Source organism: Remersonia thermophila, chromosome 2 (assembly GCF_042764415.1).
Source record: "Remersonia thermophila strain ATCC 22073 chromosome 2, whole genome shotgun sequence".
Taxonomy (NCBI): domain Eukaryota; kingdom Fungi; phylum Ascomycota; class Sordariomycetes; order Sordariales; family Chaetomiaceae; genus Remersonia; species Remersonia thermophila.
Window position 1 is genome coordinate 1,788,887 of NC_092218.1, and position 27,762 is coordinate 1,816,648.

General features: G+C 59.7%; 12 protein-coding genes across 12 annotated transcripts; 6 read left to right on the forward strand and 6 right to left on the reverse strand.

Annotated features, from left to right (window-relative positions):
- Positions 1-113: 113 nt before the first annotated feature.
- On the forward strand, positions 114-1,149 carry VTJ83DRAFT_1943 (uncharacterized protein; the record flags this gene model as incomplete). The annotated part of the gene is made up of 5 exons (XM_071008158.1): positions 114-140; positions 211-326; positions 427-453; positions 531-661; positions 767-1,149. 5 exons carry the CDS (start codon positions 114-116, stop codon positions 1,147-1,149), a joined length of 684 nt encoding a protein of 227 aa, XP_070868483.1.
- A 913-nt stretch (positions 1,150-2,062) lies between these two features.
- VTJ83DRAFT_1944 (uncharacterized protein) lies at positions 2,063-3,409 on the reverse strand (the record flags this gene model as incomplete). The annotated part of the gene is made up of 9 exons (XM_071008159.1): positions 2,063-2,098; positions 2,164-2,254; positions 2,317-2,467; positions 2,523-2,571; positions 2,633-2,655; positions 2,717-2,748; positions 2,812-3,193; positions 3,315-3,333; positions 3,407-3,409. 9 exons carry the CDS (start codon positions 3,407-3,409, stop codon positions 2,063-2,065), a joined length of 786 nt encoding a protein of 261 aa, XP_070868484.1.
- Positions 3,410-4,209: 800 nt separating this feature from the next.
- Positions 4,210-5,504, reverse strand: VTJ83DRAFT_1945 (uncharacterized protein; the record flags this gene model as incomplete). Its single annotated transcript, XM_071008160.1, has 2 exons — positions 4,210-5,439; positions 5,499-5,504. The coding sequence occupies 2 exons, from the start codon at positions 5,502-5,504 to the stop codon at positions 4,210-4,212; spliced, it is 1,236 nt and encodes a 411-aa protein (XP_070868485.1).
- Positions 5,505-6,349: 845 nt separating this feature from the next.
- On the forward strand, positions 6,350-6,807 carry VTJ83DRAFT_1946 (ribosomal protein P2; the record flags this gene model as incomplete). Its single annotated transcript, XM_071008161.1, has 3 exons — positions 6,350-6,508; positions 6,571-6,703; positions 6,761-6,807. 3 exons carry the CDS (start codon positions 6,350-6,352, stop codon positions 6,805-6,807), a joined length of 339 nt encoding a protein of 112 aa, XP_070868486.1.
- Positions 6,808-8,016: 1,209 nt separating this feature from the next.
- On the forward strand, positions 8,017-10,785 carry VTJ83DRAFT_1947 (uncharacterized protein; the record flags this gene model as incomplete). The annotated part of the gene is made up of 1 exon (XM_071008162.1): positions 8,017-10,785. The coding sequence occupies one exon, from the start codon at positions 8,017-8,019 to the stop codon at positions 10,783-10,785; it is 2,769 nt and encodes a 922-aa protein (XP_070868487.1).
- A 1,044-nt stretch (positions 10,786-11,829) lies between these two features.
- On the reverse strand, positions 11,830-12,528 carry VTJ83DRAFT_1948 (mitochondrial 54S ribosomal protein bL21m; the record flags this gene model as incomplete). Its single annotated transcript, XM_071008163.1, has 1 exon — positions 11,830-12,528. One exon carries the CDS (start codon positions 12,526-12,528, stop codon positions 11,830-11,832), a length of 699 nt encoding a protein of 232 aa, XP_070868488.1.
- A 4,118-nt stretch (positions 12,529-16,646) lies between these two features.
- Positions 16,647-17,456, reverse strand: VTJ83DRAFT_1949 (uncharacterized protein; the record flags this gene model as incomplete). The annotated part of the gene is made up of 2 exons (XM_071008164.1): positions 16,647-16,969; positions 17,048-17,456. 2 exons carry the CDS (start codon positions 17,454-17,456, stop codon positions 16,647-16,649), a joined length of 732 nt encoding a protein of 243 aa, XP_070868489.1.
- Positions 17,457-19,578: 2,122 nt separating this feature from the next.
- VTJ83DRAFT_1950 (uncharacterized protein) lies at positions 19,579-20,702 on the forward strand (the record flags this gene model as incomplete). The annotated part of the gene is made up of 2 exons (XM_071008166.1): positions 19,579-20,177; positions 20,252-20,702. The coding sequence occupies 2 exons, from the start codon at positions 19,579-19,581 to the stop codon at positions 20,700-20,702; spliced, it is 1,050 nt and encodes a 349-aa protein (XP_070868490.1).
- A 601-nt stretch (positions 20,703-21,303) lies between these two features.
- VTJ83DRAFT_1951 (40S ribosomal protein uS19) lies at positions 21,304-22,218 on the forward strand (the record flags this gene model as incomplete). The annotated part of the gene is made up of 4 exons (XM_071008167.1): positions 21,304-21,321; positions 21,441-21,517; positions 21,769-22,065; positions 22,149-22,218. 4 exons carry the CDS (start codon positions 21,304-21,306, stop codon positions 22,216-22,218), a joined length of 462 nt encoding a protein of 153 aa, XP_070868491.1.
- Positions 22,219-22,830: 612 nt separating this feature from the next.
- On the reverse strand, positions 22,831-24,469 carry VTJ83DRAFT_1952 (uncharacterized protein; the record flags this gene model as incomplete). The annotated part of the gene is made up of 2 exons (XM_071008168.1): positions 22,831-24,228; positions 24,407-24,469. The coding sequence occupies 2 exons, from the start codon at positions 24,467-24,469 to the stop codon at positions 22,831-22,833; spliced, it is 1,461 nt and encodes a 486-aa protein (XP_070868492.1).
- A 398-nt stretch (positions 24,470-24,867) lies between these two features.
- Positions 24,868-25,559, reverse strand: VTJ83DRAFT_1953 (uncharacterized protein; the record flags this gene model as incomplete). The annotated part of the gene is made up of 3 exons (XM_071008169.1): positions 24,868-25,021; positions 25,098-25,339; positions 25,416-25,559. 3 exons carry the CDS (start codon positions 25,557-25,559, stop codon positions 24,868-24,870), a joined length of 540 nt encoding a protein of 179 aa, XP_070868493.1.
- A 709-nt stretch (positions 25,560-26,268) lies between these two features.
- Positions 26,269-27,627, forward strand: VTJ83DRAFT_1954 (uncharacterized protein; the record flags this gene model as incomplete). The annotated part of the gene is made up of 1 exon (XM_071008170.1): positions 26,269-27,627. One exon carries the CDS (start codon positions 26,269-26,271, stop codon positions 27,625-27,627), a length of 1,359 nt encoding a protein of 452 aa, XP_070868494.1.
- Between the last annotated feature and the right edge of the window lie 135 nt (positions 27,628-27,762).

Below are 27,762 nucleotides of genomic sequence, written 5' to 3' on the forward strand. Positions count from 1 at the left end.
CGTTTTTTTCTTCCCCTACCACCGGCCTCGACGCGATCCCGAGCCCGACGCGCCGCCCTCTCATCCTCTGCTGCTGCTGCTCCTAGGTCCGACTCGCGGTTTGCCGAGGCACCATGTCAACCGCCCTCGAGTCCCTCAAGGTGCGATTCCTGTTGTTCTGATGTCAACACACGAGACGACGATCGCATGCTGACCGTCGCGCGCTCACAGGTCGCCGCCGAGCGCATCATCCTCGACCCGAAATACCATGACATCCTCACCTTGATCAAGGGCGCCCGCAATGGCGCCGTCTACGGCACCAAAGTGCGCTTCCCGCATGCGTTTGTGTACGGAACCCTCCCAGACCCCCAAATGGCCCTGTAGCATTGCCATGGCGGGCCTTTCGATTCGGATACCGAGCTGACAGGCGCAACTCTTGGACGGCAGCATGATCATGCTCTTCCGATCAGGATCGTAAGCGTGCCCCTTTCCGGACTCGGCGACGCTTTAGCCCGCCTTCTGCTCACCACACCCACCTCCTCTGTCTCTAGATTCCGGGAAAAGATCCGCCAGATCATCCGCGCCACCAGGATTCACGCCAGAAACCTCGCCAAGTTCGCCTTCATCTACAAGGGCACATGCCTGTTGCTGAAGCGCTTTGGCCCGGGCCAGGGCAAAGAAGGCAAGCGGAACCCTCCCCCCCCCCTTCTTGTCTTTTTGTCCCCCATTTCTAAGGCGACCAACACCTCCGCGCAAGAGGAACACCCACCACTAACCTGCCTTCCAGGCCCCTACGACAGCTTTTTCGCCGGCCTCCTCGGCGGCTATCTCGTCTTTGGCCAACGGTCCCCGCGCACCGGCAAGATCTCGAGCGTGAGCCAGCAGATCGTCATCTACGTCTTTGCGCGCGTGGTCCTCGCGCTGGCCAAGCTGGCCGTCCAGCCGGGCAACGCGGCGAGCCTGCCCGTCGTGTCGCGCCCGGGCACGAGCGAGGCCATCCGCCACCACGCGTGGCCCGTGTTCGCCAGCCTGTCGTGGGCCATGGTCATGCACCTGTTCAAGTGGCACCCGGCCGAGCTGCAGCCGAGCCTGCGGAGCAGCATGACGTACATTTACGCAAACTCGGACGAGTGGGACGGGCTGAGGAACTTTATTTGGCATAACAAGTAACTGCCAAGCTAAATTCGGCGTCCTCGAGGCAGAAAGGAGGGGGTTGGGAGAGGGAAGGGTTCCAGTTCAGTACTTGGTACGGTACCTGTCGGGCATCTGAGGTTTCGATATGCTCTTTGGTGGACGGGAACAGGGGAGCGCGGTACGTGCGGTCATTCATACCATTCATGCCGGCGTTGATGGGTTGCTGGATGTTTGTGCTTTTTTCTTTTTCTTTTTTTCTTTTTTTGTGAAGGGGGGGAGGTTGGGGGGTGGGGGCGGGACGGTGGCATTACGTCTTCCAGCGTTGGGTTTCTTCTTGTCTTGGGTATGAGACGTTTGTATATGTATCCGTACGTATATATAATTCATGAGTTCCGTTGCGAGATGCAAGCTTCATCAGAGACTGGAGCACACTGGAGCGAGCATCGGGGTGAACAAGGTTCCGTCGAGCAACGGCGCTGATTTGTATTCTCTGCAGCTGGTACTTGCCCGGCACCCTGGGCTCTGCTGTGCTTCGGTAGGTTCGTTGGCTGTGTTGAGCGACCTCCAGCTGAACGGCTGAGATCGGGTGGCATTGTGGCATGTCAAGACGTCCAGAGCTTCAGCGCCCCTTCTCCCGGGAGGTTTCTTGGCCATGCCGGACAACCCAACACAGAATGGCACGAGGATGTCGAAGATGGGAATGGGTTGTTCGTATGCAATGTTGCCTATGCGTTGTTGTTCACAGACCGTTCTCCCAGACGCCGCTTCAAGCACCGCGCATGGAGATACTCCCGCAACACATCCGCCCAACACAGGCAGCGCAAATGGACCACAAAATCGCATCTATTATTTGACAAGAAGCAAGCCATCTCCAACACCAGACGCCGTTCCCATGCCGCCATTTTGCGAGCCGCGAACCCACCCTCAAGATCCACATAGCCTTCCCAAATCACACCAAAAGCACAGCGTTGATGCAACCATCGTTCTGCAAGGTGATGGGGAAGTTAGCCGACCATTTTCCTGCCTCGGGGGAAGGCGACAATAACGCACCTCTGGGTTGTTCGTGATCTGCGCGTAACGACCCCAAGCGATCTTGCCGGAGGCCGTGACGATACCCAGGTCGGAGACGTTGACCTCGATGCTGCAGCCATATTAGAATCGCTCCAATGACCTCAAATCCAAAAAAGGGGTAGGTAGGCATACATGGTACCCTTGGTCAGAACGCCCAGCTGCGTGTACAGCGGGTTGCTGGGGTTCTTCTTGACGCTGAGGATGGGCAGCTGAACCGTGACGTTGAGGGTCGGGTGCGTGACGTTGGCTTTCTTGTAGCGCAGACCCATGGGGCGGATGAAGCCTGGTGCATGTCAGTACATCGTCGCGGCCCAACAAATGGGAGGATGGACACGTACGTTCGTACTTGACGGGGCGCCGGGTAAAGTCGGGTCCGACAAACGTGGGCTGGTCACAGATTAGTATCCTTTCTTTGGCGGCAGCTGGCTGGATGCTTGCCAAAGCTCACCTTGGTGACGACGCGCTTCCACCCTGTGATGATGTTAGCAAGGGCCCGCGGTGATGCATAGGAAGCCCAACGGCAGATACATACCCTTCTTCTGCATCTTCTTGCCCGTCTTGACACTATCCGGCCGTCAGCACGCACCATCCCCCTTCCGTCATGCCGATTTCCCAGCGATCACGTACACCTTGAAGAGCTCCTCCTCGCTGATACCCCGAACCTTGGGGATCGGCACCGAGAACCTCGCCGCCTTCTCGGCGCGCTTGCTCTTGATCTGGGAGCTGAGCGCCTTCGCAGACGTCGGGTTCGCGCGGTCGAGCAGGTAGGCCGGGACGGGGTCCGAAGGCTCCTTCTCGGCGGGCTTGCCCTTGACGTTGCGCTCCTCGTGCTGCTTGATCTGCTTGCGCATCTGGATCTTTTGGGCGTGCCGCTGCTTGGCGTACAGCTTGGCCCGCAGGCCGCGCAGGTTCTGCGCATTCTCGCTCTGCTTGTGGCCCTCGCGCGCGGCCTTCTTGCGCGCGCGCTCCTCGTGGTCGAGGCGGCGGCCGTGAAGCTTGCGGTGGCGTTCTGCGGGTTGGAAGAATCAACGTTAGACAGGGCATGCACGCAACGGAGAGGCGACAGTCGAAGGATGTCGAAAGGGGGTCGTCGAGTCCGGGATGGGCTGGAGGAGAGGGGGGGACCGTACCGATGTACTCGTTCTGAGGCTGTTGTGTGGGAAAAAAACAAGCGGTTAGCGATGGTTGCATCCACGGGAGAGAGAAGGGAAAGGCCACCGACCATGTTGGGCGACGATGATGCTGTAGTGAATCAAGTGGTAAGGGACCCGTTGAGTAGGGATGAAGCGGGCAGAAGGACAGCGACCGTTGGGAGTCCAGGCCACGCTCTGCTTCGCTTTGAGGTTGTCGATAAAAAATCAACATGCAGCTTATCGACTCGGCAAGTGGCAGGATGTGGTGGGGCCCTTGCCGGTCGGTTCTGATTGGCGGTTGGTTGCTTGGTGCCCCACATGCCGGCGCGAGCCAGGACCAGCGCATGAGCCTCCGGAGGTCGAGGACCTCAAAACGACGGGGACTTCGTCGCCGGCAAATGACATCTGCACTCAAGGTCACATGTGGGGAGCGAGACGGAAACTGCCGAGAATGGGCGACTACAAACATGAACCCCGGCGACACGACAGAAGCCACGGCAGCGATGAGCGCTGAGGGGCTGGGCAAAGACCGGGGAGATGGCTCTAAGGACCCCAGCTGTGCGCGCCCAACCTTGCGTTGACGCTGGCGATAAAAATGCAAGTGCGGCGTGTATAACAGGCATGATTGACAACTACTAATAGGGGGGGAATGCCGAAAACCATGCTGACAAGGCAACTCTTCACGCCCAGGCAATGCGCTGTCCATGGCTCCCTCTACGCAATACTTCCTGGCCAACGCCGAAAACACCGGATGCTCCCAAAACCAATGATGACCCAACCTGATGTTCGCAAATGCACCGCACCTCCCGCCCGTCCAGTCCGTGGGGTATCCTGCCATCCCGATTGCGGATGCTTAGCTGCTCTTATGAGTTTCCATCACCACAACCACCCATCAGCGTCCAGATTTCGCCCTGGCCGCCTCCAGTAATCTGCGCTTGCGCTCTTCCTTCTCCGCCTTGAGTCGCCTCTCGAGGGCCTCCTGCTCCATGTCCTCTAGCCTGGCTTGCCTCTCGGCCCTTGTCTCCTCTTCCTCAATATCCGAGATGCCAGCTTCCATGTCCGAGTCATCTTCGTCCGAATAATACTCGTAACGTTTGGCAACCCCGTACCCGGCCTCCTCTTCTTCCTCGTCGTCGACTATGAAATCGTCAAGGTCGTCATCCTCCTCTTCGTACCTCTTGGGGCGGCGTGACAAGGGTCCTCCGTATCGCGGAGGCCGTTCACGAGCCCGCGCCACATCCCCAGGTCGGCTGGAGGCGCCGGGCTTCGAGGCGGACGGCGGAGGGGCACGGGGGCGTGCGGTACCCGTGTAGCCTGTCGTGGCCAGGGCGGCTTTCTTGAGCTTCTTGGGCTCCGCGGGCGGTTCTGACGCTTTCTTTGCGGCGGATGACCCGGACGCGGCGCCTGCACGAGCAGCCGGCAGCCTTGCGCTGTCCCGTGGTGCCTTCGCGGCATCCCGGAGAGAGGAAGAAGCCCCGGCGACGCGCGCCGCCGCAACGTTCTTTTTGGCCTCCAGCTTTGCCTTCTTCGTCTCCTCTAGCGCGAGCTCCTTGCGCTCCTTGGCGGTCAACGTCTTCTCGACTGTCTTGTGCTGGATCTTGACCAGTGCCTCCCGCCGTTCAGAGTTCGCCTTGGCGCGTGCCATGATCTCGGCAAACGACCGCTTCTTTGGCGGACCGGACTCCGTGGGGGACGGTCGCGATGGATTTGATTTTGCCAGCGAAGCCTTGTCGCTGCTCGAAGTCGTGACCCCGGCGGGGCGAGGCTTGGTGACAGGAGACGCCGGCTTCTCATCCGGCTTCCTCTTGTCGAGAACTACCTTGGAAACGGGGGGCTTTTTATCGTTGGCGCTGCTCGCCGCGGTGGAAGGCGGCTTGGTCGCGTTGCCAGACGGTCGGTCCGCGGGCCGGTCTGTGGGCCGCGGCGCCGGTTTCGAGAGGCTCCCGTTGTTGGAAGACGATGGTTTCGTTGCGCCTTCGCCAGCGCGGGGGGTCTTGCTGGCAGCAGGGCGGAGGTCATCCTCAGCCTTTCGCTTGCCTAATGAGGGAGTTGGGCGGGGAGCTGGGGTCGATGACGACGGCGAAGGCTTTTCGCCGGTGATGGATGCGAGAAGATCGAGGATCTGAGCAAGGGCCATCAGCTATCATCTTCAACGCGCAGCGGAGAGGCGTCTGCTCTTACCGCCATCGTATCGAGAATTCCGTGTGGTCGGTGGTGTGTTGGTTCCGCGTTTGGCGTAAACCCTCCCCAGCCTCACACCTTAATCTTGCTGCCAAGTCATCGAAACACCCAATCTTTGCGCTGGCTGCCGGATTCTACTGCTGGATTCTTGGCTGGTGGAATCGGGCGCGCTGGTTGCTGAAATTCGCCGGAGTTTTCGGGATTCTGCGGGAATTTCACCAGCGGAGGACGGCTGCGTCAAAGGAAAAGAAGGGGAAAAGGAGAAGAAGGGAGGCACGCGCTCTTGTCAACGACTTGAAGACAACAGTGGCTGGCAGCCGCTTTTATAGTTTGAGGGGCCACCGACGGACCCACAGTCTTGGCCCAATCCTACGACACCAAGCAAACGCGCAAGGCAAGCCTCAGGGGATGCTTCGGATCAGAGATGTGGCCGATTCCGGGAGCATTCCCATCTCGACCCACTCTTCCGAACCAAAAGTGCCGAAAGCCTTGGCAGCTTATGTCAGCCGTCAAGCTGCCTCTGCCTTGAACCTGCCCTAAGTTTTGCCGGATCAGGTGATTTGTGGGTCCGAAAATTGCGGGCTCACAATCGCCAAATTTGTAAAATAAATCGATCGGGTCCCGCGAACTTGCAACCTTGCGCCCATCACCACCGACGACAGAACTAGAAGAGTCTTTCTCCGCCCAACTTGCGGTTAAACCTGATTGACCTCTCAGTTCTACAACCTCCTTCAAGTCAGTAGTCCCCCCACCCCCTACGACGTTGATTTCCTCGCTCCAAGGGTTCATATTCTTTGGCGCCTCGACCGTTGACCATGGACTAACACACCCGCCCCGCGCAGACCGTCAAAATGAAGCACCTCGCCGCTTACCTCCTCCTCGGCCTCGCTGGCAACGCCAGCCCCTCGGCTGACGACATCAAGGGCGTCCTCAGCTCCGTCGGCATTGAGGCTGATGGCGAGCGCCTCGAGAAGCTCCTCTCTGAGCTCGAGGGCAAGGACATCAACCAGGTTCGAATCCTCTTGTTGGGACGGGGTTCAAGAGCGATGAACTGACCCGTGTGACTCTACAGCTGATCGCCGACGGCTCGGCCAAGCTCGCCTCCGTCCCGAGCGGCGGTGCTGCTGCTGGTGCTGCTGCTGGCGGTGCTGCCGCTGGCGGCGCCGCGGCCGAGGCCCCCAAGGAGGAGGAGAAGAAGGAGGAGGGTACGTTGTCAACAAGATCCCCACGGCTTGCTGCACATTGCTGACATGCTGCTGCAGAGAAGGAGGAGTCCGACGAGGATATGGGCTTCGGCCTCTTCGACTAAGCGCCCCGCCATGGTCGCCAAAACAACAAGAGCTCTGGTACGGGCAGCTCCGGAGAAACCTGAGCAAGGCGCGCCCACCCAGCTGCGCCGTTCCTCGCATGTTTGCTGGGGCTTTCAGAGAATGGTTGGGATCGCTGCAGGGATCAGGGGCCCAGCCCTGCTACTGGCCTGCAGCGCTTGATAGCTTGGAACAATTGATGCGAAGGTTTCTTCGGACGTGACTTTTCCGCTGCGTTGTGATGTTGTGTCTCGAGAGGGGGCGAGCCGTTGCCTACTCTGGGGTTTCTTTCTGTGGCTGGACGAAGGGAACAAATCGACCCCTCCTCGGTAGGGGTTCGTTCATGTGTCCAGGTCGCTGCCGCAACACACGGCCGCGCTTACACTGGGTTCTTAGCCGTGGACGACCCGCCCGCTTTCCAGCGTTCGGCCTCTGTGTGCTTCAAGGATCCCGCAATGTCTCTGTCCTGCGGAGGGGGCAACGTGAAGACGCATCGGCTCGACAGAGCCTTTGCATTTGACAAGAGGGAGCTTTCCTGCGAAGCGCAGCCCGTCTTCCTTGTCTCAGCGTAATCGTCATTCCGAACATCCGAATCCCTCCACGGCAGGCCACCATCTTTCACGCTAAATCTTGCTGGTATCCTGCGGCTCAGATGCGCATTGCAGTTGCAAACCGCATCAATTCTGCCAATTTTGTTCAATTTGGCCGCTTTCCTGAAGTTACATCCCCCCACATCCGCCAACGGCCTCGGCAATGATGATTGGTGGAGACCCCTGGCTAGAACTCAGTTACCGTGCCAACGCGTCCGAAAAGGGGAACGACGTGGTCCCGCGGAAAGTGGGTCCCGCCCATGTACTTCACAGAGCTTGCTCACACAGCTCATGTCGCGTCCTTCTTCTTTCCTCATGCATCATGCATCCAGCAGCAGGACAGCAAGCATCAGACTCGCCCCAGACAACGCCATTGCAATTGCTTCATTTTGCCTGCCGCTTTAGCTTCAGCTACATTGACATTGCCCATTCCACGACTTTTTTGATACCCGCGGCCGTTTGCGCCCCCGCGATCGAGCAAGACCCCCCCCGGACGTGTCAACACGCCTCTCGACGTCAACTGACGCCCGAGAAGGCGACCGCCGCCGGAGCACAAGGGGGTTTGTTATCGTTCTCTTTCGGCAGGTTTTCTGACGGCTTGATTCAGGAGCCGCCGACACCATGGTTGCCCCTGCCGCGTCGTCCGGAGGCGCCGGCAGCGTCTACACCTCGCTTGGCCGCCGGATGTCGGCCAGACAAGCCCGGCGCCGCGAAGCCGATGAGAACGTCGCGCCGGCCGCCCCCGCCCGCGAGCCAAGGCGGTACACTGCTGACGATAGCACATCCGACTTGGAGATACTTCACCCTATGAAGTTGAGTGCTCTGACGAAGGCGTTGCTCGGCGATCGCTATGGCTCAGAGCAAGCCGCTCCCATCTCGCCTACGGCGGCGACGCGTTCGTCGCCAAAGTCATCGATTCCAGCGCCCACCCGTTCGATCTATGGTGACCAGGAGTCCCATTGGCGCCGGACCAGCCTGGCATCATCTCGCCCCACGTCTCCCATCTCTCGCCCGTCTTCGCGTCAGCTGGCTCGCAAGAGCTCAATCCCAGGACCCGCGCACCCCACCAGTGGCGACCAGGAGTCGGCCAGGGCGCGTGCCTCGTCTCCTCGCCGGTCGCCTGCCCAAGTCGACCAGGGCAGCCCTGTTCCCAGGCGTCGTGCCGATTCGTCGGCTGCTCGCCGCACATCCCCCGAGCAGAACCGCGAGGCCAACAACCGCGAGACCAGCCCCGCCCCGAGGAAGCGCATCGTGCGGCTGTCTACCAACCACGTCGCCGGCTCGGCTCTCAACTCCAGCTTCAATGCCGGCAGCAACCACCGGAGCAGCGTCCGCAACTCGCTCTCTGCGTCGAACCGTGAGAAGCGGTCGAGCATCGTCGAGGAGCGCAAGGACGTCGCCCCGTCCCGCACGACGCCTCAAAAGGCCGAGCAAAAAACCCCTTCCGTCCCGGTCAGGACTGTGCGCATTGCTGTGAGTTCCTCTGGCCACAAGGTCGTCTCGGGAGGGTCGTCGGAAGCCCGGTCCCGCGCCGCCCCCCGCAGCACCGAGCGTGAGACCCGCGGCAGCCACTACGCCGCTCCGACGATGGCCTCGGCCGCCCATGCTCAGTCAACGAATCGTCTCAAGAGAGTTGGGACGACCCCGGGTAGCTTCCTGTCGGGTCCTGCGCGCCGCGGACGCCGCAGGCAGAGCGAGGAGGATGCCGAGCAGTCAGATGCCGAGCCCGCTGTTTACGGTCAGGAGCCGGAGGGCCAGCAGCCCTATGCTCGCCAGGAACAGCAAGCTGCTCCCTCCGTCGACCCCGACTACCACGACTACGAGGGCTCTGGAAGCCCGATCGGCGACATCGCCAGGGCCGCGCTTCGCCGCCACAAATCGACCTTCATGACTCCCGTCCACGAGAGGAAGCCCAAGTACGAGCATCGTCCGCTGGCCATCCGGCCGCCCAGCCCAGCGGCGCCGGAGCCGACCAGCGAGGACAAGGAAAACGATGCTCCCTCGGAGATCGTGGCCCCCGTCATCCCCTCCAACATTCGCGCCGCCAATCCTCCTGCGTACATCTCGACCCATCGCCCTACCGCCCACCCCCTTGCTCCGGTCAGCGCTGCCGCCGCTCAAGCTCAGCAGGCTCATGTGGCTCAGCGTCCTGCGCCTCCCCCGCCGCCTCCCAAGATGTCGGTTGCCGAAACCGCCACGGCCGCCGCGGGCGCCTCGACCACGGCCCAAGCCGCCAAGAAGCGGCAGTATCTGATTCGCGTCAACGGCAAGACGTACACTAGGATTGATTCCCTCGGCCGTGGCGGATCCGGAAAGGTCTACCGCGTCGCGGCCGAGAACGGCAAGCTGCTTGCCTTGAAGCGCGTCTCCCTGGAGGGCCTGGATGAGAGAATCATCAAAGGCTACCGCGGCGAGATCGACCTTCTGCAGCGCTTGTCCGGCGTCAACCGCGTCATTCAGCTCATCGACCACGAGTTCAACGTGGAGAAGAAGGTGCTCAGCCTCGTTTTGGAAGCCGGCGAGCTCGACTTCAACACTTTCCTCAAGAGCCGCATGGACGAAGACCACCGGTTCGACCCCGTGTTCGTGCGCTACTGGTGGAAGGAGATGGTCGAGTGCGTCCAGGCGGTGCACGCCAGGGACATCATCCACAGCGATCTCAAGCCTGCCAACTTCGTCATCGCCCAGGGTCAGCTCAAGGTCATCGACTTTGGCATCGCTAATGCCATCCAAACCGACATGACGGTGAATGTCCATCGGGATGCGCAAATAGGGACCCCGAATTACATGTCACCCGAGTCGCTCATGGACTCTAATGAATACGCCATGACGGCTGCCTGCAAGGGCCCCTCCCACATGCCGCCCCTGAACCGCCCCAAGCACTACAAGTTGGGCAAGGCGGCCGACGTCTGGAGCCTCGGCTGCATCCTGTACCAGATGGTCTACGGCCAGTGCCCGTTCGCCAAGATCCAGAACATGGCCGCCCGCGTCGCCGCCATCAAGGACTGGAACCACAAGATCGAGTTCCCCACGCACACCGAGGACGGCATCCGCGTGCCGCCGAGCCTCCTGCGCACCATGCGCCGGTGCCTCGACCGCGACTCTTCGATGCGGCCCACGTGCGACGAGCTCCTGTCGCCCACGGACCCGTTCCTGTATCCCATGGAGCTGTCGCCCGCCGTTTTCGAGGCTGCCGATCACGGCGAGGTCATCCCCATCTCGAAGGACATCCTCAAGGATGTGATCTGGAACGTGGTGCAGCGCATGCGCATGGACAATCCAGAGGATAAGGAAGTGCTGGAGATGTGGGCGCCGGCTTACTGGGCCAGCTGCAAGAGGGTTCTGGCGGCACATAAGGGTCCGAAGGGGAGGAAGTCAGAAGTGGAGTGACATGAGCAGGTCCGGATGATCGGACGCTAGGCGGAGTGGGGGAGGATGGACGCTGCGATTCAAAGCAGGGGGGGGTGTGATGATTGGTTCGGTGTTTTGGCTTCGGGCGGGCTGGCGCTGGGTAACTCGACGCTTTCACGCTTGGGTTGGAGTTTATGGAGTTTGAGGTGCTTGATGGGTTGGAAGGAAAACATGGTTCTGAGAGGAGAGGCCTCCGCTATTCTTATACCCTATCCTTATATCTGGGGCCGGAGAGGGTTTTTTTTTTTTAGCAAGGAGTTTGGGCTTTTTTTCGGGGTTTCGAATTGGATCCTGTTCTATTTTGGACACATTCAAGAGGGAGGAGGGGTACAGTATTCTTAGTGGAGGATATGAACATTGGTATGACTTCTAGAGAGATACCCCGGGTGTTTGAATGCAATTGGTTTTCCGCTCTTGAGATCACGACTCGACTTGGTTCCCGTGCCTTGCCTGAACAGGGACATTGGAGGATGGACTTGACGTGAAAGGACAAGAAGAGCATGCTATCGACCCAGTCCCGGGCGGTATCATATCAAGACGACGATTTACCCAAGACAAAGCAAAAGCGCAAAGATGGTGAGCCACCTCCCCCAGTGGGACGTGGAAGAGCAGCATGATGGAAATCATGTTACACAAAGCAGGCTCAACGTCTGGTTGCTGTCTACAATGGCAACCCATATGATACATGTCTACTATACGTGATCTCTCATCGTACATGTGCCTGATTGCAGCCACCCTCTCTCTCTTGTCCGCCGATCACCACATCTCGCAGCCGGACAGGGTGAAACCACACACCAAAGTTCCCCTCGGCTCTCTCCCGAGGTTGCGGGTGGCAACCGGCCCCACGAAGGACCGAGATGTAGAGATCCCATCCTCCTGTCCTCATCTTGCCGTCCCGTACCGCGTGTGTACGCGCGCGCCATCGTCCTCCGACCCATGCTCCTTCATCTCCCTCTATTCCGTCCATGCATCCATGCATCCATGCATCCATGCATCCAACCTCCCCTCTCTCGTTCCACCCTCTCAAGCCTCATTCGCCACCTCCCCGTTCACCCTCACCTCGCAGATCCTCAGCACCGTGAACCGATGCTTGCTCTTGACGTGCTTCTTCCGCCTGCACCGCTGCTTCTTCTTGATCATGACGCGCATGGGCTCCGACTCGACGCCCGTCACCACGGCGCGGCACGTGAAGAGCCGCTCGTCCACGTAGGGCGCGCCCTTGAGCGTCAGGTCGCGGCTTCCCAGCACCGAGGCCTTGTCGAGGCGGAGGACGTCGCCCGTCTGGACGCCGCGCAGCCGGAAGGGGAGGCGCACCGAGTCGCCCTCGGTGACCAGGAAGGGGCGGCCGTGGATGTGGATGCGGATGTAGTGGCCCGGCTGGGCGGCGAGGACGGGGAGGAGGGCGCGGACGGCGGGGGAGAGGGGGCGGGGTGGTTGGGCGGGCTGCTGCGCTTCTTGCGGTTGCTGGGGCGGCTGTTGTCGTGGTGAGGATGAGGCGGGGTTGGAGGAGAGCAGGACGGCCGGGTCCTGGGACGGCTCGACGTGCTGGGCGGTCTGGTTGAAGAGGCGCACAGAGGTGAGGGCGGGTGTCGTGGCCGCGACGGCGGCGGCGGCGGCGGCTGGCGAGAACGGAGAAGGGGTGGCTCGAGGGACGGCCGGCGCGGCGAGGCGCGAGATCGGGGCTCGAAGCCCCAGGGCAGAGCGCAGCAGGGCCCTGCTCATGGTTGGTCCGTGTGGCGTGTCGGAAAAGAGCGGGTAGGTCCGTTCGTTCCGAGCGTGGTGGCGGGCCGGCGGTGTCGGCGACGTTGCTGTCGTTGTGGGTGTGGTTGTCGACCGCGCAGTGAGGGACAAGAAGCTGGTCTTGGATCCAGTCTCGCATGCATTTCGAAAATTTCGGCGGGTATCAGTCGGGTGCGGGACTGTATTGTAAGTTACACGGTATTTTACCTGACCCACACACTGCTGCCCAGCACCAACCCGAGCCTCAGCGATCATCGTTCAAAACCTGGACGAACCGCGCAAGAGCCAGCGTATCCAAGCTCATCATGCTAGTGGTCTCCCGTTCACGAGTGCCCAAGAACAGCGATGTTCATGACAAAGGGGGCTCAGCCAACATGAGGTCCCACCTAGCCCGGGGCCCGGACGGAGTCCACGAACGGGGACGGGGCATCGCGTGTGGAGCTCCGGCCCGGTTGCCAAGCCCGGCCCCGACTCTCCAACCCGGTTGGGAAGTCTCCTAGACGCTCTCACGTCCCGAACGACCCGGTGGTACAGAGGACATAACCAACAGAGACAACAGAGACAACATAGACTACACCTCGCTAGCCGTGCGCTGAAGTTGCTGCGATAAGAGCCAACATCCCACCTCGTCTCAGGTCCTCCGGATGATCCGGTGGCCTGTTTAGCAGGCCGCGGTGGTTCTTGTTTTGGATGGGAGGGTCCAACAAGCTCCATGGCATGTATGGGTCACGGTGGTATTGCGCCGGTTAATCCATCTTACACTCTGTAGCCATGAGTGCCTCGGTATCCATTGGTTATCATCTCAAGTCGCATAGTGTATCTCACCTGCGCTGCTTTCCTCCACTTAGTCCTTGGACTTCCCCAACCTCTGAGCATGACCTTCCACCCCGGCCTTCTCTGCCGAAAGCTAGAGCTCCCGTTCCCTCTTTTTTTTTTCTCTCTCTCTTTTTGCTTCTCTCTTCCACGCAACACAGACAGACATGAATCGACCGCCGACGTACCCTTGCTGCCAGAGGAATACGCATTTATGCAACGGCCAGATGTCTTGGACCCAGTCCAGGCATCCCGACATGGTAGCCCTTGAGTGCGACCACTGTTCGTTTAGGTTGGACCCCTGGGATAAACACCGCCAGGGAGGGGTAGATGGTCACGGTAATACCTGGCGCTGGGCAGGCCGGCAATGGTTGTGTGAGCATCGGCGTTATGGGTAACATGGTCTGCGAGGCTCGCTCGTTGCTGAAAAAGGGGACGGCTAAGGTTGCGCAACCATGAAAGGTTGAACTAATGAAGCAATTTGGGGATTGGATCGGGTTAGTTATGTTGATGTGCTGGAAAAGATATCCAAGTCTCAGTCTCAAATCGTTACTCAATATCAATAATATACATATATATATATATATATTCCAACAAATTTCTCGATGAAATGGTGCACTACTGCCCCAATGTTTCGTCTGCCCCTTCTGTCATCACAATCTAGATTCTCAAGTGGAATGTCAGGGGGTGAGGGGTCGAAGACAACAGGTTTTTACTCAAGAGGAATCGCTGTACGTGACTCTTACAAAGGAAAGACAATGGTCTCTGACTGGGTCAGATCAAACCTCAAGGTTTGTTTCATTCATCACAGGATGGTTGGGACGCTATGGTTCAGGTATGCGGGTGGAAAGTTGTTGTTCATTGATGGCTAAACAAAGAAATTTTTGCTTCAGGGAATGAGCGACGAATGTCCTTGTAAGACCTATATACTCCTTTCATAGGAGACGATATACCAAGAAAAATGTATGATACACCTTTTCTTTTCCCACTCACCACCGCTCGCCCCTCTCAACCTTGGCAGCATCCTGCGACACCCACTCAACCGACTCGCTCGGGTGGTAGGTGCCCATCTGCTGCAGCGTCTTCTTGATCCACTCCCGCGGTTTATGGTTGTCGTCGCTGCTGGTGCGGGCTGTCCTGCGTGTCCCAGAACAGGGAGCAGCTTGCGACGGCGGGGGAGGAGCCGGTCTCGAGGTGGAGGAGGATCGATGATGGCGACGGCGGTGGTGGTGGTGGTGGTGGTCGCTGTTGCTCGGCGACCACGAGAATTGCCGCTGATTCGTTGGGGTAAATAGCGGAGGCGGGACGAGTTGAGGGTGCTCCGGCTGCCAATTCTTGTTTTTGTTCTGGCGGCGGCTGTCCTTGGGAGGAACAGGTGGCCGGAGGCTACCGCTGCTGCTCCGGTTGGTGGTGGTGGCGGTGTTGGTGGAGATCTGCGGGCGGATGGATTGGTGACCGTCAGACAACCGGTTCATCAAGACCGGCCGGTGGTAGGGAACACGCTGCTGTGGCGGCGGAGGCTGATCCCGCCGCCGAGAGCTGCTCGCGGGATGCCGGGGGTCGGTCCGGGGGCCGGTCCGCGGAGGATAGGAGGCGTGGGTTCCAGGAGTAGTAGGGAAGTGGACATTGGGATGCTCACGCCGCTCGGAAAGACGAGGCGGAGCCCACGGCATGTCCGTCCTCGTCCCGGAAGAAGAGGAAGACGAGTGTGACTGAGCAGCAGGTCGAGTGTAGTTGGGCGAGCTAGCAGGACCACGATGGGAGGAGGTAGGCTGTGGGAACTTACCCCAGATCTCGGCTTGCTCATCCCTCATTCTCCGCTGACGCAGGCCCTCCTGTAGCCTCTCTTCCCTCCGCTTCTGCTCGCGCGCAGAACGGCGCTCGCGCTCCCGGCGCTCACGCTGCTTCCGCCGGAACTCCTGCTCTTGCGTTTGCCGGACAGAGGCAAGCTTCTTGGCGTGCTTCCGAGCACAAGACTGCGAGCATGCCTTGTCAATGTCATTTTCGACAACGCGAAGCTTGCCACAGTGCTGGGCCTTGATGGAGAAGAGCCGTAACAGCGAGCTGCACCGGTTCTTCTTGGGATAGTGGTCACAGTAACGTACCTTGGTCTTTGTGTTGTGGCCGCACGTGTAGCGCAACAGCTCGCGGAGACACATGATTCCAGTGGTCTCTGTCTTGTTTGAGCGTTGATCTTGCTTGAGGCAAGCTACTCGTGAGGACGAGTGATGTTCGAAAAAGATAGGGGAAGACGAAGCGCTATTTTATACCCCAGCGAACAGTCTCTTTGTCGGCCAAGATGGTTCCCGAAGCCATGAGAACAAGACCATCGTTCGGAGAACAAAGGGCGCCATCGCGGAGCATGGATCCTGTTCAGCTTGGAATCAATCTGATTGTTCTGGAACAGGACAGGGCGTGGCTTTCAAGAAGCAGGCAGGTTTGGTCTCGAGGGCCTTGGTTCCGTGCGGACGTCCGCTCGGAGGCGGCCCAGGACTTCTGTCCCTTCAAAGGCCATGCTACGAGAACAGGCCTGGTCCATGACAAGCTTCCGTTGTACACGGCTTTGGTCAACAGAGCGACAGCAGGGTCATTTTGGAGATTGAGCCAGCGTATATTTTTCGGCTACCAAGGTTATTGTGAGGTGAAAGATGCGAGACATGGAGTTTCTGTGCCATCAAGCCCAGAAGGGAAGTCGAATCATGTGTCTACGGAAAGACTACTTGGAGCCAACTCCCCAAAGTGTTCGAATGCGTACACTGGGTCGAGGTGACCATGCCATCGAGCAAGACTGTCGCGGCCAGAAGAACCTCAACCCTTCGCTCATTCCCGGCCCCCTTTGCTCCTCCTCCCCAGCCAAGGGACATAATGCACCTCCCCGCCTCCCGGAGTTGAGCAGTGAACTGCGAATGCGAGCGCCTGGAGGCTCGTGGCATCCAGGCACGCTCCGCTCAAGGTCCAGACGCATGACGGCGGAGAGGGCAGAGCCAACAGCTCTGCTTCAAGACACCGCCTTGCGAAGGCTTGCCACCCTCGTCCACGACGGTCCAATTGCAAAGACGGCCGAAGCATGGCCTGCCCTGTGGAGCCGGAAATTGGATGAGCTGCATGGTCTCCGTGGTCGAAGGCACGCAACGCATACCCGTGCTTTTCTCCTCTAGATGGGCGATGGAGCCCTCGGGGTGGGGCCGTGGCAGCGCGATGCTCGCCCTGTCGGCTGGGCTGTGAACGCTGAGGCGCACGGTGGGCACCGAGATGGATAGAACCCAAGCCCGGACAGCGATCGCGGCCTATCCAGCATTCTGCTGGCTCTGTTCAGAGCGCAGGGATACCGAGACCCGGCTGCCCGCGAGGGAGCGCATCTTGTCGACTAGTGTTTTCGACCTGTCCATGGCCGAGACCTCATCGCCGCCGCCGATGCTCTGCCCGTAGACCATGACGTTGGGCACGGTACGGCGGCCTGTCATCTCGGCCAGCCTCGCCTGGATGCGCTGGCCTAGCGGGTGGTGGTCGAGTTCAACCACGAACGGCGCAGGCTCGATGGAGTACTTTTCGAGGAGGATCCCTTTGGCGGCTTTGGAGTAGGGGCAGTAGGACTTGGAAAAGATGATTACTGGCCGGGGTGGGAGGTAAGTCAGCGCCATAGCCTTGGATACGTTGCAAAAATGCCGGTAGGGGACCGGTCGCATACCAGGCGACTTCTTCATGATGTCATTCAGCACCTCTTCCACTTCGCGATCCCGTTTCGACTCTCCTCCCTTCCCCTTGGCCTTCTCGTGAGCAACGGCGGCGGGATCCGGGTTCTTGTGGCCAACAGCTTGCTGCGGCGCCTGGGGCTGCTTGGGTCCTTTGGCCTCGGCGCCGTCCTTGGCCGCCTGCTCGGCCTGTCGCAAGCGGTCGGCCACCCCGCGGTGAAGGCCATCCGCGTACTGCACGTTGTTGTGCTTGTCCATGGCCTCGACCGTCTTGTCGTAAAAGCCCTTGGCGGCGTGAGTGCCCAACGCGGTCGGATCGCGCGACTGCGAGGCGAAGAAGAGCAGCGTCACGATGCCGGCGACGACAAGGTACGTCAGGACGCGGTAGCGTCTTGGGGATGGCATGGTGGCGGAGGGAAGTCAATGGCCCGCGAAAACGCTGTCACAAAGTAGAGAGTCGGGAGGTGAGGAGGAGGGGGAGGGGGTTGCTTGGCCTCTTATCGGGCGGCCTGCATCGGAGTTGTCGTTCCTGGAGAGTGGGTGTGGGATATTAGATATCTCGGGTTTCAGCTGAGGCTGCGTCCGAAACTCGTCATCGCCGAACGCGCTGGGTCGTGGAATACCGTAACGTAACTTACATGGAGCAGACGCGGCGCAGTCCCACAGTGCCACTGCAACATGAAACCGTCCGCCCAGAGACAAGACATTTGGCGAGATAAACGCTCAGGATCCGGATCCTACAGCCACAAACACCCCATCCCCCTCGTATTCCATACATATACCATCTCTCGAATATAAGTTTCCATTTTGGATTGCATCCGTTTTGGTGGTCGCCACCATATCGTGGACTGAGCTGCGGTTCGTGCACTGTGCTGGCCGTCATCTGGTTCCACCTTACCTTGAACGTCAAACATGTATTAAACATTCCACAAAAGAGTTCGCAGGCCCCAGAAGACATTCCATGTGTTTAAGACACGCAAATGGCTGAGTATTAGCCAATGGTCTCCAGACAGCCCCAGCATCCGCAGCCCCTTCGCATAACCACCTTAGGTGCTCTACACAGTTTGCGAGTTACCTCATGGTCGAAGCAACGAGATGTGTGTCGCGAGTGGCGTGTTATACTTGCAGGGTCTGTTCTTTGCGGTGACCATCGAAAGCCAGTTGTCATCCACCGACCTAGCCCTGTCCACGTTGGGCATTCCATGGTGCTTTGTTTCGGGTGACGTCAAGGAGACCGCGGCTTCGTGGGAATGTGCGGGATGAGAACGGCCCGCACGCTGTCGTCGTGGACACTCCGTGGAATTCAACCAAGTGGCATGGCTTGGGTGGCTGAAAGGTGTGAGAATCTCCGTTGATAAGACGACGCCGTACAACACTGCCACAAGACAACGCCATCCCCAATGGCATGACCTCGCTTATCTTCCTAGTATGGGTTCCGTGTCTTCATAGCCCATGACAGTGTCGCGAGGACCACATCTCCCTTCAGGGGAGAACGCCGTCCACGATGCCTTGAGCTGTTAGGATCTAGTAATGGCTAGAGATATAACCACCAAGGCTTCGATCGTATTCGCTTGCAGCCATCGTCTGGTAGAAGAAATTGGCCTTTGGCCTTATGGATTCTCTCTGCGTACAAATGACACACACCTGTTCTGTTTCATTCGAGCTGGAAAGAACACAATTTTCGCCCAAGCACCTCCGTTAGCAACATGTCACGACGACTAACCATCAAGAAACACCAAAGGCGTTTGGGGCGAGGGTGGTGTTTGGTCATCATAGAGCTAGAGTGGTGAAGGAGGGTTTGGAGGGTGCTGCTGCCGATGCTAACGGCAGAGAAGGAAATCGCCCCGGCCTTGAGATGATCTTTGATCGTGACTATTACATCGAATCTAGACACGATGGTGACATTGCATCTGGGGAGACGAGTTTCTGGAGAATTTCTAGAGTTTGAACTTGGATAGTTCTTGACATCATCACCAGCAGCCCCTTTTCACACCACCCTACTTTCAGAGAGCTGATAGCCCCAAGAATTCCGAATTGAGGGTTGCCAGGCTCGCTTTGTCGTCCATCTTGTGATGGCTTCAGTCGTTGTGACGATGTCTCTTCGGCAGTTCGCATGCCGTAAACCTGGGGTGGTAGTCTCGGTTCGGATACAAGCCCCGGCTTCCGGAGGAAGATGTGCCGAGAAGCGTGCGTGATTGGTGGCGGTTCTAGCAAGTTTAAACGCACCATTCCGCTGCTGGGGCGTTGAAAGCCCCGGGCCCCTTCCAAACCCAGGCTGGAGGGGAAATGCAAAACAAGTGACAGTGTCCGAGATTATCCGGGGGAGGAGGAATGTCTGGGGTGCCGGGCCAAGAACCGGCCATCCTACCTCCGTACCTTTCGGTCCCGGATTCCGAGAGGGTGAGATCGGTGATCCATATATATAAGACCCGGCGTTTGAAGTTACGCCCGCAATGGCCCCTCGTGATTCACGCTCTCCGGGTTGACTGTCTGGAATCCTTTCGAACAGGTCGACCGTGGTCCCAACATGCGCCTGAACGTGTCTGCTCTCCTGCTGAGCCTCGCAACCGCGGCCGGCGCCCTCCAGTACAAGGGCGTCGACTGGTCGTCGGTCATTGTCGAGGAGCGCGCCGGCGTTAGGTACAAGAATGTAAACGGCCAGGAGAAGCCGCTCGAGCAGATCCTGGTCGAGAACGGCGTCAACACGGTCCGGCAGCGCGTCTGGGTCAATCCGCGGGATGGCAACTACAACCTCGACTACAACATCCAGCTCGCACGGCGGGCCAAGGCGGTCGGCCTGGGCGTCTACGTCGACTTCCACTACAGCGACACCTGGGCGGACCCGGCGCACCAGACCACGCCGGCTGGCTGGCCGTCCGACATCAACAACCTCGCGTGGAAGCTGTACAACTACACCCTGGACGTCTCCAACCGCTTTGCCGATGCCGGGATCCAGCCCACCATCATGTCGATCGGCAACGAGATCACCCAGGGCCTGCTGTGGCCCCTGGGAAAGACCAACAACTGGGGCAACATCGCGAGGCTGCTGAACTCGGCCGCATGGGGCATCAAGGACTCGAAGCTCAACCCCAAGCCCAAGATCATGGTCCACCTGGACAACGGATGGTGAGCGTGCCCGTCTCGCCCCCGACGCTCGCCCCCGATCTCTCGCCCATGGCGTCCGCTGACCCTCCAATCAGGAACTGGGACACGCAGAACTGGTGGTACACCAACGTTCTCAACCAGGGCAGCTTCCTCATGTCCGACTTTGACATGATGGGCGTGTCCTTTTACCCCTTCTACTCGGACCGGGCGTCGCTCGACTCCCTGCGGTCGAGCCTCAACAACATGGTGTCGCGCTGGGGCAAGGAGGTGGCCGTGGTCGAGACCAACTGGCCCACGTCGTGCCCCTACCCGCGCTACGCGTTCCCTGCTGACGTCCGCAACCTGCCCTTCTCGGCCGCGGGACAGGTGGAGTACATCACGCGCGTCGCCAACGTCGTGTCCTCGGTCAACCGTGGCGTTGGGCTTTTCTACTGGGAGCCGGCCTGGATCCACAACGCCAACCTGGGTTCGTCGTGCGCAGATAATACCATGTTTACCCAGCAGGGCCAGGCGCTGTCGAGCCTGTCGGTGTTTCGGCGAATTTGAAGGGGGTGTGCGAGTAGGGACTGAGAAGGGAAGCAAAACATGCAGAATAGCCAAATCCAAGCCCCCAAAAATGTCGACTTCCCAATGTATTGATTGATATTGTGTGTGTGTGTGTGTGGGGGGGGGGGGGGGGGGGGGTCGGCTTCGACAGAACATCTCTCCTGGAGCTTCCATTGCTGTGGCTGCTAGGGGGGATTGATCATCACAAGCATCGAGTGTGTACTGTGTAATAACTACTGCGTAGTTACTGCGTATAGCAAATGGATGCAGCCCAGCTGCGAAGACTTCTGGTTCCACCATCCTTGTGAAAACGACAATGCCAAGAAACAAGAGAGCGGCAGTTCCAGCCACAAGCGAGCCACAGGATGCCCCCACCGGCACCAATCAGCGCCACCGTGTGCCCGAGGGCACAGAACCCTACGAATTTTTGCGGGTGGGGTACTCGACCCGCCCGATTGGCCCATCCACCGCTGAGCGCAGCCAGCGAAACCGCCCCGTCCCAAATCCACTCCATCATCGACAAGCACAATTTCGCCCTTCGATACCTACCAACTCCCCCTTCGTCGAACCGCGAAATCCGTGATCACCTCCAACCGCAAACATGGCTGACGTCGATTACGTACGTTGCCCCCTCCCCGTTCCCGACCGCACGACCACTTTCGAGTCCCTTCTGGCGGCTTGTTTTGCACCACGCCGTCAAACGCAACGTGCTTGCAGCTAATCGCGACGCATGAACAGAACGCCGAGGAGGCCGCCGAGAACAGGAGGAAGAGGACCTTCCGCAAGTTCACCTACCGGGGCATCGAGCTTGAGGCGTAGGTGCTCCCTTTTTATTCCGATCCAGCATTGGTGGTGTCGAACATGATCCCAGAACGGAGAATGGCGGGCGGCGGGCACATCTTCAAGAGGAGGAGGGACAACGGTTCCAATGCCTAGGCCATTCGACCGAAGGATCACACACATGCACGCATGCATACACACACACACATATATATATATATATCCACACAACCATCACACACTCTCGACACGCCTCCGCTGACCACGATTCTTTCGCCGCCAACAGTCTCCTCGACCTCGGCTCCGATGAGCTGCGCGATGTCGTCCACGCCCGTGCCCGGAGAAAGATCAACCGCGGCCTCAAGCGCAGGCCGATGGGTCTGATCAAGAAGCTGCGCAAGGCCAAGCAGGAGGCCAAGCCCAACGAGAAGCCCGAGCTCGTCAAGACTCACCTTCGCGACATGATTGTCGTCCCCGAGATGATTGGCAGCGTCATTGGCATCTACTCCGGCAAGGAGTTCAACCAGGTCGAGATCAAGCCCGAGATGGTGGGCCACTACCTCGGCGAGTTCTCCATCACATAGTGCGTTTCCCCCCCACTCTCCCTCTCTGCGATTTCTTTCCGCGGGTGTCATGGGGAGCGCGGATGGCTGACACACTTTGCAGCAAGCCTGTCAAGCACGGTCGGCCAGGTATCGGTGCCACCCACTCTTCTCGTTTCATTCCTCTCAAGTAAATGCTTTGGGGTATGGGTGGTTGTGCGTTCTGGCAAACACGGTTCGGCGAAATGGGACACACGGGTTCAGCTGCTACTGCTCGGGGGGCCACGAGACGATGGAGACATCATGCCGGTGACTATTTCGGAGGGATCACGAGATAGTATTTTCACACGAGCAAATGCAACTTCTGCATTCGGTCCCACGGCTGTTGACCAAAAAACGATGCGGCGAGTTTGATGGGAACATGTGATGCTGATGGAGGTTGGCCCCGTCCGTGACTCTCTACCAAAGCTGTCTGTGCTGCCTCTCCTGCGATCTCTTTTGTTTGCGACTCCCTGGGCGGAACCAACGGTCTCGAAGGATTTGTATGCGGTCCGCAGCAAGAGGACGGACGGCATGCACGAGAGGAGATGCGATCCTGACGAGGAACCAACAACAACGACGACGACGACGATGACGACGACAACCACCACGTTTTCTCACGGTACAACCCTTGCTGACAAGTCCCCCGACAGCACCCATCAGCCAACGTCATAACCGTGACAAGGAAAGCATTCTCTCAGCAACATGAACTTGAGCCAAAAAAGAAAAAAAAGGAAAAAAAAAAAAAAAAAAAGAAACACGAACCATCAGATGACGTTACACACGCTCCTCAAGCTCCGAACCAGGCTCTCGCGGCACGTGTCGCACTCGCACACGAACCCTTTCTCCCGCTTGCCGTAGTCCCACGTCAGCTGCTCGCCCGCGCGGATCGCCCGCCGCGCCTGCACGCATATGTGCCGCGGGCGGACGAAGTGGGCGAGGCCCGAGGGGCCGATGCGCCAGGTGCAGTTGGGGCCGGGGGGAGGGGGCTTGTGGCGGGCGTTGCTGCTCTTGCTGTCGGCGCCGTCGGCGCCGTCGGCGGTTCCGCTCTTCCTGGCCGGCGGGCGGGAGCGGCGGGTGTGACGTTGTTGTTGTTGATGATGATGATGGTGGTGGATGGAGCCGTGGAGGTGGAGGTGGGCCAGGTGGTGGTGATGGCCCGAGGGCGGGTCGGGCGTGCAGCAGTGGTTGATGAGCGACGCGAGGAGGTAGATGCACGCCTCCCCCGTCGTGGACGACGGGGATGGCGACGAAGCCCGGCTGCCGCTGCCGGCTTCGTCGATGCTGCGGCCGGTGATGCTGATGCCGGTGCGGTAGGTGCCGTTGGGGCTGGCCTGCCTGCCGGCGGCGGCGGCGGCGGCGCTTTTGTATTTCGCCGTAGGCGGCACCTGGAAGGCATAATGCCGGAAGAAGTCGCGGCATGCCTCGCGAGCTTCCCTCTCGGAGACAGGTGCCGGTGGCGGCGCGGGCCCGCTCGCTCGTCCGTCTCCTGCCTCTGCTGCTGCTGCTGCTGCTGCTGCTGCTGCTGCTGCAGTTGTTGCATTGCCTTCTGAGGCTGCCGCTCCCGCGCGGACGGCAGAGACAGACTTCCGGAACGGAGCCACGTACGCCTCGTACTCGTCCCGAGTGACCAGAGAGCCTGCGTACCGCCCTTGACCCGGGACCAGGTTCATGCCGAGACCTCCCGCGCCGCCGGCGTTCGCGGGGTCCGAACCTTGAGGAGGATCGGCAGCAACGGGGTTCAGAAAGCGGTTGACGACACGGTCCCAGTCATCCGGCGGGGCCACGCCGAGGCGGGCGGCCAGGGCGGGGAAGGCGATGGCCATGGCTTGGGCGATGTCGGTGGCGGAGCTGGGCGAGTAGGGGGGAGGGCTGTGGCTGCGGGTGTTGCCGGGGCTGGTGCTGCCGGGGCTGGTGCTGCCGGGGACGGAGGCGCGGGGGAGCAAGACAGCGCGGCACGCGGCGGCCTGGCCCCGCATCAGGTCGGTATCGGCCGAGAAGCGTTCATTGTATCTGGCGACAATGAGGGGCGCTTCATGAAGAATGAACTCTCCGGGAGCAAAGTCTCGGGCGGCGAAGAGGCCATAGCCCACCGAGGGGCTCACCAAACCCAGGCGGACGGCGGGGAGGTCCGCCGGCGGCTGGGCGAGAAGATGCGACGGAGCCTATGTTATTTGGGTAACAGGAGCAGGTAGAAGTGGGGTTAGTCGACCACCTAGGTACCTAGCGTTATGAGAATGAGACGTTTGGGGGTGGCGCCTATTGATGCAGAGTTTTGGGCGAAAGCAAACAGGGAACGGATGGGGAATGAAGAGCATCGTAAGCGGTAAGACGGCTTCATACCTTTGCTTGCTTGGAGGCATCAAAGACAAAGTTGTTTGGAATGCACGCTGGGGAACTGGCCATGCTGTTGTCAGCTGTACCCTGATGAGTTCAGCGGTCCTGCAATGTTGACCAAGGCGCGCATCAGCGTCAAGATGAATGTGCCGGTTTGGGTCGAGGAGATGGAGGCCTCAGCAGGAAGCCTTGCATGCAGGTAGGTGTGGCTATTGTTGCAGAAAAAACGTGGGCAAAAGCAAAAACGCAGGCAGCACAAACGTCAAGAGAGAGAGGGGAGGGGGAAGTCGTGTCAGCATGCAATATGAGTTCCATAAAAAAAAAAAAGAATTGTTTTGCTGCGGATGGCTGCCCCGGCGCCAGCATCGAATGACAGCCCCGGGCGTGCAACCGAGAAGGTTCCAGTTATGTACACGAGGACAATGCGTGGGATGACGCGGGTAGTAGACAAGATCATGACAAACGCCTCACTGCTGCGACTGCTTGGAAGCCTCGGCCGCCAACTTCTTGGCCTTTCGAGCCTCCTCTTCGACATGCAGCTTCTGGTAGTGAGCAATGACCTTGTCGAGCCTGGGGTAATGCCCGGCGGGGATGTTGTGAGGAGAGCCATGCGTAAAGACTCTACAAGTCACGTGATCAGCACGGCTCGCCATTGACGGCCCCTCGTGAGCACGGCAGCGGAGAGGAGAAAACCTACTCGGGATACGTGAGCTCGTGGTGCTTGCTCCGGTCGGCATGGAGCAAAAGGTGCTTGTCATGCGACGCCTGCTCGAGGGCCGCCGCCATGACCTGGGCCCGCGTCTCCCACTGGTTGCCAAAGTCCGAAACCTTCTGCCAGTACTTGTGCAGCGTCGAGAGCTCGCCATTGGGGCCGGGCCGGGAGATTTTGTAGATAGCGACGGAGCTGGCGATGACGGCGAGAGCCCCGTAGAAAGCAACCTAACCGACGGGCGTCAGCTTGTCTGGGTCCGATGCTCGCTTCTGGGCCAGACGGCCCGCGACCACATCAACATACTCCGAAGGACTCCTCGACGTTGTGCTCATGGTGGTGATCGTGGCCGTGCTCCGAGGCATAGGAGCGCTTGGTCCGGAGCGGCCCCGGGCGGACCGTCCGGGCTCGCCTGGCGACCTGCGCCGCCGTCTGCCTGAGTGCCGACATGGTCGGAATTTGGGGGGGGGGGGGGGGGGATCCCTCGCGCAATCTGGGGGCTCGGTCAGTCAATCGGCGACTGCGACGGTCGAGAGCGTCCTGCTCGGGTCGGGGACGATTCGCAGGTTCCCGGCCTCGAGTGATGGAGGAGGGGAAATGTGGAAGATTTGCTGGGGGTTGGCGGGTCGATGGCGCTGGTCGTGATGTGAGCGACTAACGCAGCTTCGAGATGGGGGCCCTCCATGGAGCTCTTGGCGATGCTGGACGAGAGCTTGGGCTTTTGGTGAATGTCACGTGACCTTGCGGCGCTTGCGGCGTCTGTGGGCAGCGCGGCTGGCGGCAACCCACCAATCATCATCTGCCCCGTAAAGCGCAATGCTCAAGCCCAGGTCGACCTGGATCCAAAAGGCGTCTTGGAGGGGAGGGTCTTGGGAGGCAAAGTTGGCGATTTCCTGGGAGCCTTGAAACTGTCAAGCTGTCCTTTCCCTTCCTCTGCCTTCGAAATCTTTACTTTTTTTTCCTGGTTCTATCCCGAATCCTTTGTGCAACAAGCACAGAAACCATACTCCTGACAAGTTCTGAAAGGTCGTGGTGGTTGTTTTTTGTTGAGCCCTCTGTTTCTTCGCTTGCCTTCATCGTTGTCGTTTGCCGTCCGCCTTGACTTACACGGCTCACTCCTCGCCAGTCTCCTCAGACACCCCATACACAACATCCAAAAATGTCCAAAATCAGGTTAAAGACGCTTCCCATCAGCCTCGTGGCCCTCGTCGGCCTCATGGCTTGGGGCTCAGCAGCGTCGTCCTCGGACTCCTCTTCATCTGCTTCTCCTTCCGAGTCACCGTCGGCCGAGGTTGAGCTCATCTGCCACACCAACAACCCGGCAGACTGCTACCCCAAGGTCTTCCAGCCCACCGACGAGTTTCAAGTGGTTCACCCAGATCAGGATCTGCCGCCAGGCCTCCACGTGCGGCTAAACATCAACACGGGCCTGAAGGAAGCCAAGATCAACGTGCCCGATGAACATCGTCCGGACCTGGAGGGGCTCCCCGTGGACTCGTCCGTCGTGGTCGTCGAGCCGGACCCTCCATCCGCCGATGATGACCAGCCCAAGATCCCGCCCAACGCCCCGGCCTACGACCCGGCCGGCAAGATCAAGGAGCCCAAGTCGGCCAGCTCCGGGGAGGCCGGCGCCTTTTACAAGTCGCTGACCATCCTCAAGAAGGGCCTCGATGTGGACGGCGCCCTGGAGATGCTTGAGGAGATCTCCCACGACATCTACTACGGCCTCAAGATCGCCGAGGATTACGACACGGTCCACGAGCTTTTCTGCCTGGCCACCGCTCCCTCCCCCGCCGCCGCCACGAACGACGACGGAGCAACCCTCCGCCGTGCCCGCGTCGCCGCCCTGACTCTGGCCTCCACGGTGCAAAACCACCCCAAGGCCCTGCGCGAGATCGAACGCCACTGGGCGCGGCTTTCCTCCTCCCTCTGCCCCGCCTCCACGCGCTCCCCGAGAACCACCACGCTCGGCACCGCCATCTTCTCCCTTCTGCCCCCCGCCGACGCTGCCGACCAGACCCCCCCCGACGCCTCCCTCACCAAGATCCGCGTTTCCCTCCTCACCGGCCTTCTCAAGTCCCCCGTCCTGCGCGCCAAGTTCCTCGCCGCCTCCCCCGCCGGCGGGTCCGCCCACATCCTGCGCATCCTCACCTCCCCGCCGCCCGCCGGCCTGTCGGAAGACGACGCGACCGCGTGGGCCGCGACGCAGCGGCGCTCCGCGCAGCTGCTGAACGACGTCTTCCTCGACGCCGACATGGGTGCCGCGCTGGGCGAGTGGCCCAGCAGCGGCAAGGCGCCGCTGTCGGCCAAGGAGTGCGCGGCGTTGCACGAGGCCGGGGGCACGGCTCACGGACGGGAGGAGTGCCTGGACTGGCACGTGGAACGGCTACAGAAGGAGTTTAAGAAGGACGGCGATCATTGGAGCCATGAGCTGGGGAAGAAGCTTGCGGAGGCGAGGAAGAACACGAAACCTCGAAAGAACAAGAAGAACAAGGATCAGGACAAGGAGGAGCTATGAGGGTCTGGTTGAGCATGTTTCGATGATGTGTGGTTAGCTCGGTTTTGCATTGTTACCCGGATGTGGATAGACATGGCGCTCACGTGTACTCTAATTCATGATTTCTTTTTGGATCTATTATGACAATGTGGTCTC